Source organism: Camelus bactrianus, chromosome 35, assembly GCF_048773025.1.
Source record: "Camelus bactrianus isolate YW-2024 breed Bactrian camel chromosome 35, ASM4877302v1, whole genome shotgun sequence".
NCBI lineage: Eukaryota > Metazoa > Chordata > Mammalia > Artiodactyla > Camelidae > Camelus > Camelus bactrianus.
In genome coordinates this window covers 23,489,218-23,505,628 of record NC_133573.1, presented here as the reverse complement: position 1 = coordinate 23,505,628, position 16,411 = coordinate 23,489,218, and the positions used below count along the sequence as shown (strand labels likewise).

The 16,411-nt window shown below is 49.0% G+C and overlaps 1 protein-coding gene across 1 annotated transcript; it reads left to right on the top strand.

Moving 5' to 3' along the window:
- Window positions 1-3,870: 3,870 nt before the first annotated feature.
- PTCHD3 (patched domain containing 3) lies at window positions 3,871-16,204 on the top strand. The gene is made up of 4 exons (XM_010947997.3): window positions 3,871-9,259; window positions 10,190-10,311; window positions 11,186-11,331; window positions 14,081-16,204. The coding sequence occupies exons 1-4, from the start codon at window positions 8,255-8,257 to the stop codon at window positions 15,583-15,585; spliced, it is 2,778 nt and encodes a 925-aa protein (XP_010946299.1). The 5' UTR covers window positions 3,871-8,254; the 3' UTR covers window positions 15,586-16,204.
- Window positions 16,205-16,411: the final 207 nt, after the last annotated feature.

The following is a 16,411-nucleotide window of genomic DNA, read 5'->3' as shown; positions in this document are numbered from 1 at the left end:
TTCAGCGCCCAAGTGTGTGTCTTCAAGAACATTGACCCAGGCCAGGGGTATGCCTTGAGAGCCAGTGATACAGGCTCATGATGTGCCTTCAGGGCCAGTAACCCAGGCCCAGGATTTGTATTCAGGGTCAGTGACCCATGCCAAATGTGTGTCTTAATGGTCAGTCACCATGGCCCAGGATGTGTCTTTAGGGCCAGTGACAGAGGCCCAGGGTATGTCTCCAGGGTCAATGACCCAGACCAAGGGTGTGTCTTCAGGAACACTGACCCAGGCCAATGGTGTGCCTTCAGGGCCACTGAAACAGCCTTATGCTGTGCCTTCAGTGCCCGTGACCGAGGCAAAGGGTGTACCTTTGGGTCCAGTGTGTGCACTCAGCGCCAGTGACCCTGGCCCAGGGTGTGGATTCAGGGCCAGTGACCCAAGTCCAGCGAGTTACTTCAGTGCCAGTGAACAAGGCCAAGAATGCGTCTTCTTGGTCAGTGACCCAGGCCAACGGGGTCTTCTCAAGGCCAGTGACCTAGGGGATGGCTTCTGCGCCAATGACCCAGGCCCAGGGTTGCCATCAGCGCCAGTGAACCCCGCCGCCCCCTCACTGGGTGGTCCCACGACCTTAAAGTCGCGGGTGGCGGTGTCCCAATGCCAGAAAGACCTTAGGTGGCACCTGGGCAGGACCTGGAAGGACTGCACGGGGCGGAGACCGATGCAGGGGGCCAGCAGGTAAAGCCAGAAAGCAGACAGGACCGTCGGGCGAGCCGGGCCCCTGGCGAGCCAGGCCGGGATAGCGGAGAAGCTTCTCCCCAACTTCCCGACTCTGAGCCGGCGGGGGCGGGTGGGAGTGGTGCGTCCGGGATCCGGGGCCGGCCGCCTTCGCCCGCGGGTTGCGTGGAGGGGACGGCGAGCGGAGGCGAGGCCCATGGGCCCTCTCCCTCCTCCATCTCGTAGCCCCGGAGACCCGGCCGTGGAGACGACTGCACAGCTGACCGCGAACCAACTTCTTCACCGGGAGTAAACTCCCGGGCTCTGCTCCTTCGCGGGGAGGGGCTCGGAGGGACTTCCGGTTTGCGAGCCGGGCGCGCGCGAGGGTAAACGGAAGTCGCGCGCGCGACCAGACCGCAAACCGGAAGTCGCGCGCGCGCCCGGCTCACAAACCGGAATCCCGTCGCGCCCCTCTCCGCAAAGGAGCAGAGCCCGGGAGTTCACTCCCGATGAAGAAGCTACTGTGCGGTCGGCTGTGCAGTAGATTCCGCGGCCGGGTGTCCGGGGCTACGAGATGGAGGAGGGAGAGGGCCCGTGGGCCTCGCCTTCGCTCGCCGCCCCCTCCACGCAACTCGCGGGCGGAGGCGGCCGACCCGGGCCCCGGCCCCGGCCCCGCAGCGCTAGGCCCCGGCGCCCGGACGCGCCACCCCTACCAGCCCCCGCCGGCTCAGAGTCGGGAAGTTGGGAAGAAACTTCTCCGCTCACCCGGCCTGGCTCGCCAGGGGCTCGGCTCGCCCGACGGGCCTGTCTTCTTTCTGGCGCTACCTGCTGGCCCCCTGCATCGGTCTCCGCCCCGTGCAGTCCTTCCAGGTCCCACTCAGGTGCCGCCTAAGGTCCTCTTAGCGTTGGGACACCCCGACCCGCGACTTTAAGGTCGTGGGACCACCCGGTGAGGGGGCGACGAGATTCACTGGCACTGATGGCAACCCTGGGCCTGGGTCATTGGTGCAGAAGCCAGCCCCTGGGCCTGCGTCAGTGGCCTTGGGAAGACCCCGGGGGCCTTGGTCACTGGCCCTGAAGACGCGCTCCTAGCCTTGTTCGCTGGCCCTGAAGACGCACTCCTAACCTTGGTCAGTGGCCCTAAAGACACACATTTGGCTTTGTTCAGTGGCCCTAGAGAGAAATCTTGGCTTGGGTCTCTGGTCTTGAAGACACACGCTTGGCTTTGGTCAGCGGATGTAGAGACACACTCATGGCTTGGGTCACTGACCTCCAAAAAAACAGCCTGTGCCTGTGTAACTGGTGCAGAAGCCATACCCTGGGCCTAGATCACTGGCACTGATTGAACCCTGGGCCTGGGTCACTGGCCCTGATATACACTCTTGGCCTGAGTCACTGGCCCTGAAGACGAACTCTTGGCCTTGGTCACTGGCCCTAAAGACACACGCTTGGCTTTGGTCAGTGGCCCTAGAGACACGCTCTTGGCTTGGGTCACTGGCCTTGAAAACACAGCTTGGGCCTGGGTCACTGGTGCAGAAGCCATCCCCTGGGCCTGGGTCACTGGCCTTGAGAAGACCCCAGGGTCCTGGGTCACTGCCCCTGAAGGCACACCCTGGGACTGTGTGACGTGACATGAAAGCAGTCCCAGGGCCTTGGTCACTTTCCTAGAAGGAACACTGAGGGACCATGTCACTGGTGCTGCACGCATACAATTGGCCTGGGTCAGTGACCCTGAAGAAACACACTTAGACTGGGTCACTGGCCCTGAAGACACACACTTGGCTTGGGTCAGTGGCCCTGAACACCCACTTGGCCTGGGTCACTGGCACAAAAGTGACATACCTTGCTTATGTCACTGGGGCTGAGGGCATACCCTGGGCCTGGGTCACTGGCAATGATTGCAACCCTGAGGTTGGGTCCCCTGGCTGTGAAGACGGACTCCGTCTGGATCACTGGCCCTGATACACACCCTGGGCCTGGGTCACTGGCCGTGAAGACACACTTGTGGCCTTGGTCACTGGCCCTAAATATGCATACTAGGCTTTGGTCAGTTGTCCAAGTGACACACTCGGCTTGGGTCATCGTCCCCGAAAAAACAGCCTGGGCCTGGGTCACTGGCGCAGAAGCCATCCCCTGGGCCTTGGTCACTGGCACTGATTACAACCCTGGTCCTGGGTAACTGGCCGTGAAGACGCACTCTTGGCCTTGGTCACTGGCCCTAAATACGCACACACTTGGCTTAGGTCACTGGCCCCGAAAAAACAGCCTGGGCCTGGGTCACTGGTGCAGAGCCATCCCCTGGGCCTGCGTCAGTGGCCTTGGGAAGACCCCGGGGGCCTTGGTCACTGGCCCTGAAGACGCATTCCTCACCTCTGTCAGTGGCCCAAAAGACACACACTTGGCTCGGTCAGTGGCCCTAGAGACACATCCTTGGCTTGCGTCACTGGCCCCGAAAAAACAGCCTGGGCCTGGATCAATGGTGCAGAAGCCATCCCCTCGGCCTGGGTCACCGGCACTGATTGCAACCCTGGGGCTGGGTTACTGGCCATGAAGACGCAGTCTTGGCCTTGGTCAGTGGCCCTAAAGACACACCCTTGGCTTTGTTCAGTGGACGTAGAGACACACTCTTGGCTTGGGTCACTGGTCCCCTAAAAACAGCCTGGGCCTGGGTCACTGGCCCTGAAATAGCAACCTGAGCCTGGGTCACTGGCCCTGAAATAGCAACCTGGGCCTGGGTCACTGGCCCTGAAATAGCAACCTGGGCCTGGGTCACTGGCCCTGAAGAAACACTCTTGGCCTGGGTCACTGGCCCTGAAGTCACAGCATTGGCCTGGGACACTGGCCCTGAAGACATACCCTGTGCCGGGATCACTGGAACTGAAGGCACACCCTGGACCTGGGTTACTGGCTCTGAAGGATCACTCTCTGTCTTTGTCACTGGGCATGAAAGCACACCCTGGGCCTTGGTCATTTTCGTAGAAGGCACACCTTCGGCCTGTGTCACTGGTGCTGAAGGCACATACTTGGTCTGTGTCACTGGCCCTTAAGGCATATACTTGGGCATGGGTCTCGGGTGCTAAACTGTCACCCTGGACCTGAGTCACTGGCCCTGAAGTCACATCTTTGGCCTCGGTGACTGACCCTGAAGAAACACACAACCTGGGTCACTGACCCTGAAGACACACCCTCAGCCTGGATCACTCACCCTAATGGCAACCCTGGGCCTTTTTCACTGGCCCTGAAGAGACATACTTGGCTTTGGTGACTGGCCCTGAAGACACACAGTTTGCCTTGGTCACTGGCCCTGAAGACACACCCTTGGCCTGTGTCAATGGCCCTGGAACATATACTTTGCCTGTGCCACTGACTGAAGAAACACATTTAGCCTGGGTCACAGGCCCTGAAGACATACCCTGGGTCTTGGTATCTGGCCTGAAGTCACATCTGGGCTTCGGTCACTGGCCCCAAAAGCACACCCTGGGCTTGGGTGACTGGCACTGATGTCAAACCCTGGACTTGCTTTGTGGCCCTGAAGGCACACCCTTGGTCTGTGTCACTGGACATGAAAGCACACCCTGGGTCTCGGTGACTTTCGTAAAAGGCAGCTCCTCGGCCTGTGTCACTGGTGCTGAATGCATACCCTTTGCCGGGGTCACTGGTCCTGAAGACACACCCTTGGCCTGGGTGTCTAGCTGAAAGCACATCTGGGCTTCGGTCACTGGCACTGAAGGCACAGCCTGGGACTCTGTCACTGGCCCTTATGGCACATTCTTGGTCTGGATTAGTGGCTCTAAAGTCACACAGTTGATCTGGGTCCCTGGCCCTGAAGACACACACTTGTCGTGGGTCACTGGCCCTGAAAAAACACCCTGGGCCTGGGTCACTGTCGCAGAAGACATATCCTGGGCCTGGATCATTGGTGCAGAAGGCACACTCTGGGCCTAGGTCACTGGCACTGAAGGCAAACCCTGGCGTGGGTCACTGGCGCTGAGGGCACAACCTGAGCCTCGGCTTTTGTTTGTTAATGCCCACCCTGGGGTTGAGTCACTTGCGTAGAAGTCACATCCTTGGTCTGGGTCACTGGCTCAGAACACACATGATTTTCCTGGGTCAGTGGCCCTGAAGTCCCACCCTGGGCCTGGGTGACTGGCGCTGAAGGTCCACCCTGGCCCTGAGTCGTTGGTGCTGAAGGCACACCCTGGACCTGAGTCACTGGTAAAGAAGGCACACGCTGGGCTTTGGTCACTAGCGCAGAAGGTACACCCTAGGCCTGGGTCACTGATGCTGAAGTCATATCATTTACCTAGGTCACTGGCCATGAATACACAGCCAGGGCCTGTGTCACTGGCCTTGAAGACACACCCTTGGCCTTGATCACTGGCCCTGGAGACACACACTTGGCCTGTGTCACTGGCCCTGAAGACACTCTTGGCCTTGGTCACTGGCCCTGAAGACACACCCTGGGCCTTTGTCTCTCTCCTTGAAGACAGGCCCTGCTCCTGGGTGACTGGCCCTGGAACACATACTTGGCCTGTGTTACTAGCCCTGAATTAGCACCCTAGGCTTGGGTCACTGGTCCTGAAGTCACACCATTGGCCAGGGTCACTGGCCCTGAAGGCACACCCTGGGCCTGGGTCACTTGCCCTGAGCACACATTTCGCCTGGGTCACTGGTCCTGAATTAGCACCCTGGGCCTGGGTCACTGGTCCTGAAGGCACACTCTTGGCCTTGGTCACTGACCTTGAAGACACATCATCTGCCTGTGTCAATGACCATGAAGACACAGTCTGGGCCTGTGCCACTGGCCTTGAGAAGAAACCGTGGGCCTGGGTCACTGACCCTGAAGGCACACCATGGTCCTGAGTCACTGGTGAAGAAGGCACAACTTGGGCCTTGGTCACTGGCCCTGAAGGCACACCCTGGGCCTGGGTCATTGGCACTGAAGGCACAACCTGGGCTTGTGTCATTGGCGCAGAAGGCACATGCTGGGCTTGGTTCACTGGCCCTGAGCACACTCTGGGCCTGGGCCTGGGTCGCTAAGCCTGAAGACGCACCCTGCACCTGGGTCACTGGTGCTGATGGCAAACCCTGAACCTGGGTCACAGGCCCTAGAACACAGAGTTGGCCTGGGTCACTGGCTCTAAATTAGCACCCTGGGCCTGGGTCAGTGGCCATGAAGACACACCCTGGGCCTGGGTCGCTGGCCTTGAAGACAAACCGTGGCCCAGTGTCACTGGTCCTGAAGGCACACCATGGTCCTGGGTCACTGGCACAGAACGCACAACTTGGGCCTGTGTCACTGGCTTTGAAAACACACCCTTGTTCTGGTTCAATGGCCCTGAATACACACCCTGGACCTATGTCTCTGACCATCAAGGCACACCCTAGGCCTGGGTCACTGGCCCTGAAGCACACCCTGGGCCAGAGTCACTGGTGCTGAGGGAACAACCTGGACCTGGGTCACTTGTCCTGAAGGCACCTCCTGGGCTGGGGTCATTGGCCATGAAGACACACCGTTGGCCTGGGTCACGGAGGCTGAGGACGCACACTGGGCCTGGATCCTTGCTGCTCAAGGCACACTCTGGTCCTGGGTCACTGGCCCTAAGGCAAAATCTGGGCCTGGGTCATTGGCCCCGAAGATACACCTTGGGCCTGTATCACTGGTCCTGAAGGCACACCCTGGGCCTTTGTTACTGGCCCTGAAGGCACACACATGGTCTGGCTCACTGGCCCTGAAGACACACCATTGGCCTAGGTCATGGGCCCTGAAGACACACAATGGGCCTGGGTCACTGTAACTGAGCGCACAACGGGGCCTAGGTCACTGGCGCTCAAGGCACTCTTGGCCTAGGTCATTGGTGCTCAAAGTGCACCCTGATCCTGGGTCACTGGCCCTAAGGCAAAATCTGGGCCTGGGTCCCTGGCCCTGAAGACTCATACTTGGCCTGGGTCACCTGCCCCGGAAAAGCACCCTGGGCCTGGGTCACTGGCGCAGAAGCCAAACCCTGGTCCTGGGTCACTGGTGCAGAAGGCACACCCTGGGTTTGCGTCACTGGTTCTAAAGGCAAACCATGGTCTGGGTCACTGACTCAGAGCACAACCTCGGCCTCGGTCTTTGTCTGTGAACACCCACCCTGGGACTTGTTTACTGCCGTAGAAATCACAGTCTTGGCCTGGATCACTCATGCAGAATGCACATGTTTGTCATGGATCAGTGGCCCTGAAGTCCCATCCTTGGCCTGGGTCAGTGATCAATAGGCACATGAAAAGAAGCTCAGTATCGGTGATAATCAGAGAAATGCAAATCAACACTATGTTGAGGTATCACCTCACACTGGTGTGAATGGCCATCATTAAAAAGTCTACAAACCATAAATGCTGGAGAGTTTGTGGAGAAAAGGGAATCCTCCTGCACTGTTGGTGGGAATGTAGTTTGTGTGCAGCCATTATGGGAAACAGTGTGGAAATTTCTTAAACAACTGAAATTAGAGTTACCCTATGATCCAGCAATCCCACTCTTGGGTATGTATTCAGAGGGAACTCTAAATCAAAAACATATATTCACCCCAATGTTCATAGCAGCACTATATACAATAGGCAAGACATGGAAGCAACCTAAACGTCCATCAACAGATGACTGGATAAAGACATTGTGGTGTATTTATACAATGGAATACAACTCAGACATAAAAAGTTATAAAATAATGACATTTGCAGCAACATGGATGGACCTGGAGATTGTCATCCTATGTAAAGTAAGCCAGAAAGAGAAAGACAAACACCATTGATATCGTTTATATGTGGAATCTAAAATAATGACACAAATGAACTTATTTCCAAAAAGAAATAGACTCACAGAGATAGAAAACAAATTACCAGGAGGGAAAGGGGGTGAGAAGGGATAAATTGGGAGTTCACAATTTGCATATACAAACTACTATATATAAAATAAACAACAATGTCCCACTGTATAGCACAGGGAACTATAGTCAATATCTTGTAATAGCCTATACTATAAAAAGAAGGTGAAAAGAATATATATAGGTATAACTGAAACACTATGCTGTACGCCAGAAGTTAACACAGCATTGTAAACCGATTATACTTCAATTAAGAAAAAAATAGAGAGAGAGAGAGAAACTGAATTAGACCAAAGTCTTAGCTAAGAACCATGCTCCTAGCTGATCCCCCAGAGGTAAAAGGTACCTCTCAGAACACATGTGATACCTGTGCCGGTGGGGGGGCGTGTGCGCGCGTGTCCATGAACAAGTCAAATTGTCCCAGTAAACTGTGAGTCCTGTAGGATGGCCACACATTTCATTCGCCTTCAAGAAGTGTTTCTTGTATTAACTGAATCCTGGGGGGATGGGCGCCAGGGACAAATCTGGGGCTGGGTAGGCTATGGGTCAAACCACATGCCCACCAACGGAAGCTCCACCAACGGAAGCTCGGCCAACGGAAGCTCGGCCAACGGAAGCTCCAACATCTGGGCACGAGCAGCTGGAGCTCCAACGGACTCCCTTGGAATTCCTGCAGGAAACTGTCAGGAGGGGTGGAGATGGCCGCTCTGTCCAGTGGCTGCTTTCCAATGTGGTGCCCTTCCTTGCGGAAAGTGGGCCTCAAACCCTCCAAGGTTGTGCTGGAGATGGAGGCAGGGCCTGGGCCAGACTCTGAGAGGAGCGGGTCGCAACCGCCCGAAGGGCCGGACCCGGAGCACGTCGTGGCCTCACGGCAGGAGAGTGAGAGCCCCCTGGGGTCAAGTCAGCAACCCCTGCCAGCGACAGAGTCAGAAACCCAGCTGCTGGGGGGGCCCCGCTGCCACACCAACTGCCTGGAGGCGCCTCTCTCCCGGGCCTTCCGAAGGCTGGGGTGGGAGGTGGGCTCGCACCCCTGGATCTTCCTGCTGCTGCCTGTGATTCTAACAGCCATCCTGGGCACTGGCCTGATCTACCTGCCCGAGGGCAAAGAAAACCTCGAGGAGCATTACACCCCCATAGGGAGCCCGGCCAAGGCCGAGCGGCGCTTTGTGCAGAAGCACTTCATCGCCAAAGACCATGACCACTTCTCCGTCTCCAGGCAGAGCACCGAGGCCAGTTACGCATCAATTCTAGTGGTCTCCAACAGCAACTCGCTGCTGGAACAAGACGTCCTTTCGGAAATCAGTCAGCTGGACGAGATGGTGCAGGCTTTGTCTTTGACCAACGAAAATGGAACCCAGATCCACTACCAACAGGTGTGCTCTTCGAACCAGGGCCACTGCGTGCCCTCCAACCCGCTCCTGTTCGCCTGGAAAAGGAACAGTAACCTCAACCTGAGAAACATCACCTTTCCCATCTATACGCTAGGCTATCAGGTCCTCTACCTGGCCAATCTTCTTGGAGGAACTGTCTTAGGCGACAGTGTGGGACGGAGCCAGTTACTTCTGGAGGCCAAAGCCATGCGACTGCAGTACTACCTGAAAACCGAGGACGCAGGGGATAACGAGCGCAGCAAGGCGTGGTTGATGCATTTCCTGCAGGAGTTCGGCAACATGGAAAAGAGTCTGGCCTTGAAGAAGATCCAGGTACCCAGCGCATGGGGGAGGGCCAGGAGAAGGGGGAGGGGTAAGAAGATGTGTTCCAAGGACCATAGCAATAGCACTCTCTGATTATGTGATGGCGTCCTTGACCTGAAGCTGGCTGTGCTCTGCTGTAACTGGTCCTTTTAACAGTTTCCTAAAATAACACACTGAAGGATGCCACACATCTTAAGTCCTTGGTAACGTTCTGGTGGAAAACACAAATCCTACATCCTCAAGGGAGGTCTGTCCAGTGCAGACACTGACCTTCAAGTTTAGTTTTGGGGTTTGGTTTCCTAGTCAGATTACTTTGAAGTTCTTACATTTGGTTAAAGTCTTTGCTGTTCCTGGGAGCCCCCTAACAATTGATTTGGAGTTCATTGGAATCAAGAAACAAATCTTTAAGCAAAAATTCCATGGTGTTGTTGAGAAAGATACCTGAGTATTTTTAAAGTAAATTACCACATAGTGCCACGCAGTTAGCTGTTCAGTAATCGTTGGGCTGGCAAATCTAATATGCTGGATAAGCTTGGTGAGAGTGAGACACCTACTGGAAAACGCCTTCAAGTACCCAGGCCTTCTGAAATGACCCTTGTGCCATTAAAACAGTAAAAGATAACATCCTGATAGAAGTTCAGAAAAAGCCAAAATGTCTACAGTTACTAACGATTACACAGGTTTATGTAAGATTCAGATTCTGTATATGTGGGAGTTTTAAACTTTAGATTTTTGAAAGAAACTTTGGAAAGCATGCCAGAGATTTGTGGGAGGAAGCAAGTCTTTCTTACTTTTATTCTAAAATCATAATCCACGTATTTTGATTTTTTTTAAACTGAATTTTAACATTTCAGTCAAGAAGCTGGTGTTTCAATAGCGTTTTAAACTCACACACAAATATCGGACTTAGAAACTAACCTGAGTGCATTTCCATGGCAGGTGGTCTTCTTTACGTCACTTTCTAGACAACTGGAATTTGAGGCAACTTCTAGGACAGTGATCCCTCTGTTTTACATGGCATACCTTCTAATCGTACTATTTGCAATCACATCATGCTACAGGTAAAAATGCTTTTATTAGTTTTTTAAACTCTAACTTTAAAAAACATATTATTGTTATATTAGTGTGTATATAATATATATATATCAAATATACCATTCTAAAAACTGTTTCTAAGTGTACAATTCAGTGGTGTTAATTACATTCACACTGTTGTGCAACCATCACAACTATTTACAAATACTTTCTATCACCCTAAGCAGAAACTGTGACTTTTAAGCAATAACCCCCCCATTGCCTCCCCCAAATCCTGCTTAACTTTTTTTCTTTCTTTTTTTTTTTTTTTTTTAGCAATTTGTAGCCACTTTTCTAGAGCCAACTTCTCCAGAAGAGGAGAATTTCAAATACCTTTTAGAAGGAGGCTCTCATACTTTTTGCTAGCCATGATAATATTGAACCAGCTTTGAAATGCAGGAGCTATTTACAATTGTGCTCATGGCCAACTGGAGTCAGGGGTGGGTGAGAAGATGACTGGATATGTTTGTACTTTCTTGCTGCTTGCCTTCCATTTGCTGCTGTATTCTATTTGCATTCCTCTGATGATCAGAGTGGAATTAACTGTCTGCGATGTTTGAGTGTATCTTTGTGGTTCTGAAACGCCATTCAGTGGATTAGTGCTTGGCTAGCTGCAGAAGAATCCACCAGGATAGTCTGGTAAAAGTACAGATGCACAGTTTTCCTGTTCCCTCTTTATTTCTTTTTTCAGTTGGTCTGGGCTAGTACCTGAAAGTTAAAGTTCTCTGGCAGTCGGGTGTGGGAATTACTGTCTGAGAGGTTTCTGAATAGCTGTCCAAGTCAGGAATGTTAGGAATTGATGGAGTTTCAGTATGGAAGCTATCACCACAAATTCCATGATTTTTCCCTCCAAATTTACAGGTGTGACTGTGCACGAAACCAAATGTGGGTGGCAGCCTTTGGAGTGATTTCTGTCGTCTTGGCAGTGGTGAGCAGCTTCGGCCTGTTATTGTTCATTGGGGTGCCATTTGTGACCATAGTTGCAAATTCACCATTTCTTGTTCTAGGTGAGTAAAACGAAGCATGAGGCTACACAGTGTGTGTGTGTGGGGGGGGTAGATCAAGGAGGGAGCTTGTGCTGGGTCAAGCAAAATAACTGCATTTGGGCAGTTTTACAGATCCAAAATGATGAAAGAAGAAAGTCAAATGGAATTATGTGCCTTTAGAGTTGGGAAAAATCTAGTACCCCAAATGCAAAAATGCATACCAGGGACATAAATACATAAATAGGCAGTCTACACACACACACACACACACACACGCACTCTCTCTCTCTCTCTCTCTCTCGCTCGCTCGCTCTCACTCACTCACTCACTCACTCCAAAATACTAATCACTGAAAATACAGGGGGGAAAATGTGACCTCTCAATTAAGCAAGGGATGCAAATTAAACCAAAAGTGAGACACCTTGTTTTCTTGTTAGATTAATGAGTATCAACAAGACTGAAGGACTTATAAGGTTTAGGGATGGTTGTATGCAGATGAACACTCATGTTCTGCTGGGGGAAAACTGTAAGTTGGTACACTTTTTAAATCCAATTTTGAAACAAATCAAAAGACTTCAAAATTTGAAAGGAAATACCTTTGACCTGCCAACTCCACTTTTAGGAATTTGTTTGAATTATTGGACAAGTGCTCAAAAAGTAGAAGTGTGTTCATTTCGGTGTGATTGAGAATAGGAAAAAACAAAACCACCTCATCCCATATTGACATGGGACTGGTAGACTCAAACACAGCATTTTAAAGGTTTGGAATCCGATTCAGTCTTTAAAAAGAGATAAATATACAAGGGTAAATGTAAAATGCTGGTCATGAAACAAGATGTTTGAAATAGAGAGACACAGTTTTATGTGTATGTTTGTATAGAGAAAGTTCTGGCTGGACATACATAAAATATTAGCAAGGAGTATCCTGAAAGGTAGAATTACCATTGTTTAATTTTTTTCTTTGTAATTTTCAATACTTTCAGAATTTATTTTACAATAAGCATGAGAAGACAAAGGTGTTTATATTTTGGAAAGTAAGCAACTTGGAAGAAATAACATTTGGTTTCCTGGGGGAGATCGTAGAGGAAATGTTACACTGGATATTCACATTCCTAGTACATACTCACGTTAAATTACTCAGTGTTCCCCACAGGCACACATAACTATAGTTAAAGTATATATAACTGACTTAATACAAACCATTTTTGCATTGTCTGTGTATTCATAGAAGTATGAGGGTGTGTGTGTGAGGGGGTTTGATTTCAGCAATTCAAGCAAGGAATTTTTAATTTTTTCTAATTTTTGTTTTGTTTTGTTTTAGGTGGGTAATTCATTCATTCTATTTAGTTATTTATTTATTTATTTACTTACTTACTTTAATGGAGGCACTGGGGATTGAACCCATGACCTCATGCATACTAAGCGCACACTCTACCACTGAGTGCTACCCTCCCCCTGACTTTCTGAATGATGTTCTATACATAATGAAACTGGTTTTAAAATACCTAATAAATATCAATGAGTTCATTTGTGGTCCTTAGTACTTCTGACTCTCTCTTCCCTTTTGTCCAGCTGGGTGCAACTGAAATCCACAAAGCTGGCAGCAGGGGAATTTCAGGAGGAAGCTTATGTCGGACTACATAAACCTGTGTCAGTGCAGACCCCTTGACCTTGATCACACACATAGAAACCTGAATTAGAGGCAGAGTGAAATTCCTGGTACCCTCCCATGTAATCCGTGTCAGTGCAGACCCCTTGACCTTGATCACACACATAAAACACCTGAATTAGAGGCAGAGTGAAATTCCTGGTACCCTCCCATGTAATCCATGGAGAAAACCCCCTGAGTTGAAATTGAGACGAGCGTTTCAGTTCCAAGTGTTGACCTTGTACCAGCAGACACAGAAACAAAGGTGTGTATGCGTCAAAGCAGCAGAAAGCTCGAGGGGGGTGAACTCTGTCCGCAACAGGCCCATGCTGTCCTTTCTGATCTTGTCGACCTCCTTCCATAGATTTCAGTGATGACTCCAAAGTCCTCAAATGTTGTCCTGCCCTCCTTATTCCAAAACCAGTCATGACATCATTGTGGGAAAGACTGATTACCTAACAGGCACTTAATGTGCGGTGGATTCTTAAGATTTACTTTGGTACATATTTCTGATCCCAAGAGCACTTGCATTTTATTGAGATAATGCCTTCACCTGGGCAAGTGAATCCTGAATGACAGCAACGTGGGTATCAAAAACAGGCTATCAGGATACTGCTTGTGTGTGTATAAACTATGTGGTACCTTTAAAATCATACCACATGAACAGCTAGATGCTAGCTGGAGAACAGATAAATACAGCTTGTATTTTAAGCAACAGAATGTTGGTTTGATGTTAGTACATAAGAGTGAAATGGTTTAGGAGAGAAAATGGTCTCTCGACTATTCTAATGGAAGCAAATATACATTGCTGACGTCTACCATCCAGTCAGCCAGGTTCCCGCACTCATTGAAACACCCTAAGTGAAGACAAGGAGTACAGTACACTGTGCTCTGTGTAAACAGGAGTGTGAGCAAAGCAAAGAGTTATTACAGAGCAAGGAGAGAGAAATTCTCCTGTGGATTCAGAGAAAAAAGAAAGCCTCGGAGAAACTAGTGTCAAACACAGACTGGGCAAGATCAGTAAGACCTGAAGAGATGGACAAAGAAAGTGGTTTGAGTTGTTCTGGCTAATTTTTAATGGATGTTAATATGTATGAAGATGAAATTTCTTTTTCTTAACAGGTGTTGGGGTCGATGACATGTTTATCATGATTTCTGCCTGGTGGAAGACCAGCGTCACGGATAGCATAAGAAAGCGGATGTCTGACGTCTATTCAGAAGCGGCAGTGTCCATTACAATCACCACTGTCACCAACGTCCTGGCCTTCTATACAGGGATCATGACCTCTTTCAGGTCCGTACAATACTTTTGCATCTACACGGGAACAACCCTATTCTTTTGTTATTTATATAACATCACCTGTTTTGGAGCATTTATGGCCCTGGATAGTAAAAGAAATGTGGTCTGTCTACACTGGTTGAAGAAGCCAGAAACTCCTGACCAAAAATGTTCCTCGTTAAAAAAGTGCTGTTGTTTCCCATATGGTTCTCTCCCAGATGAACATCAGACAGGTGCCCACCCAGTGAGTCTGTTGTTTAGAGACTACTTTGGTCCTTTCCTCACCAACACTGTGTCCAAGTGTTTTGTAGTGCTTACATACGTGTTGTATATTGTAAGCGGTATACTTGGGTGTTTCCAAGTGCAGGAAGGTTTAGACCTTCGGAATTTAGCAAGCGACGACTCCTACATCGCACCATATTTCAATGTGGAAGAAGAGAATTTTTCAAGTTACGGTCCCAGAGTTATGGTCATCATTACTGAACCTCTTGACTACTGGGATAAGGATGCTAGGCAAAAGCTGGAAAACTGTCTGGCAGATTTTGAAAACAGTGACTATGCAGATAAAAATCTTACAGAGTTTTGGTTACGAGACTATGTGCAATTTATGGACAGTCACCACCAAGATATAAATAATAAGAATTCTTTTATACACAATATTCCCAGTTTTGAATCAGATTTTCCACTTTTTATGTATGATATTAATATTACATCAGATGAAATCATTTGCTCCCGGGCCTTCATTCAGACCATGGGTATTTCTTCTTCAACCAATAAGAAGCTGATGTTACGCCAGTTCCGAGATTTGGCTGAAAAGTGTGAAATTCCCCTAATGGTGTATAACCAGGCATTCATATATTTTGATCAGTATGCTGCAATATTAGAAAACACGATTCAAAATGTAATTGTTGCATCAGCAGCCATGTTAATTGTTTCCTTATTGTTAATTCCACACCCTCTCTGTTGCTTGTGGGTAACTTTCTCTATTGCTTCTGTGATTGTGGGAGTAACAGGTTTCATGGCGTTCTGGAATGTCAACCTTGACTCCATATCCATGATTAATCTTGTCATTTGTATAGGGTTTTCTTTTGATTTTTCTGCGCACATTTCCTACGCGTTTGTTTCCAGTTCAAAGCCCTCAGTAAACCAAAAAACCATTGAGGCATTGTATCTGCTAGGCTACCCCGTGTTACAAAGTGCAATTTCAACAATAATAGGGGTGTGTGCCTTATCTGCAGCTAAAGCATACGTCTTCAGGACATTTTTTAAGATTATGCTTCTTGTTATGGTATTTGGAGCTGCTCATGGCCTAATTTTTATTCCTGTATTCTTAACCTTTTTTTTTTAAGTTCGTTTGAATAGCCACTAACAAATCAAAGACCAATTACAGAATTATTGCCCCAATCCAATCTGATAAAAATGCACTATTAAAAATAGTTTATAAACTAAAAACAAAGGCACGTTGTCTTGGCTTGGAAATCCCATTTTAAAATATTATTTAAAATATCCTGAGAAAAATTAACTAGTCTTACATTGCAATATGTTTACAAATTACAAACTGTTGTCATCTTTATTATGGTCTATTCAAGGCATAAGGTATAACATTCCAATTATTATTTCCTGCTATTTCATCGTTAGAAGTTTATGTCTGGATTACAGATATCTTATGTATTACACTATATAAATGGAATATTATTTTCATTGTACTTCCTATATACATTGGTATGTAAAAGTGCAACTGATTACTATTTATTCTCCCAGTCTGAGGTTTTTCTGTGCATTTTCTTTTTTAATCATTAATTAAAAATTTGTATAAATGATTAATGCTAATGATAATCATTATCATCATCATCATGTCTGACTTTGGGACTTCTCAGTGCCTTACACTCGCTCATCAGGACATCAAGTGCTAAGGAGTTTCTTGTGTGGGTGGGTTCAATTAAGCCCCAAAGTCCAAATAAATTTAAATCAACAGGACTCCAGATTAAACACCATTTTCCAAACACTGAATTATTTTAAACTCCCAAATAACAGTTCATGTTCTAAAGAGATTTCATTCAGCTTCCAAGGCAAGACATGAATTTTTTTTTCCCCTTTTCCATTAAAAAAAATCCTCATCAATCTCTGGCTGGTGACAAATGATCATCAATTGACAAGGAATTTGCTTCTGCTCT

What these genes read in the sequence shown, in the direction of transcription:
- PTCHD3 (XM_010947997.3), top strand. Translation starts at nt 8,255, where the DNA reads ATGGCCGCTCTGTCCAGTGGCTGCTTTCCAATGTGGTGCCCTTCCTTG. An exon ending in TGGCCTTGAAGAAGATCCAG is followed by an intron (nt 9,260 to 10,189) that starts GTACCCAGCGCA and finishes TTTCCATGGCAG; the next exon opens with GTGGTCTTCTTTACGTCACT. An exon ending in GCAATCACATCATGCTACAG is followed by an intron (nt 10,312 to 11,185) that starts GTAAAAATGCTT and finishes CCAAATTTACAG; the next exon opens with GTGTGACTGTGCACGAAACC.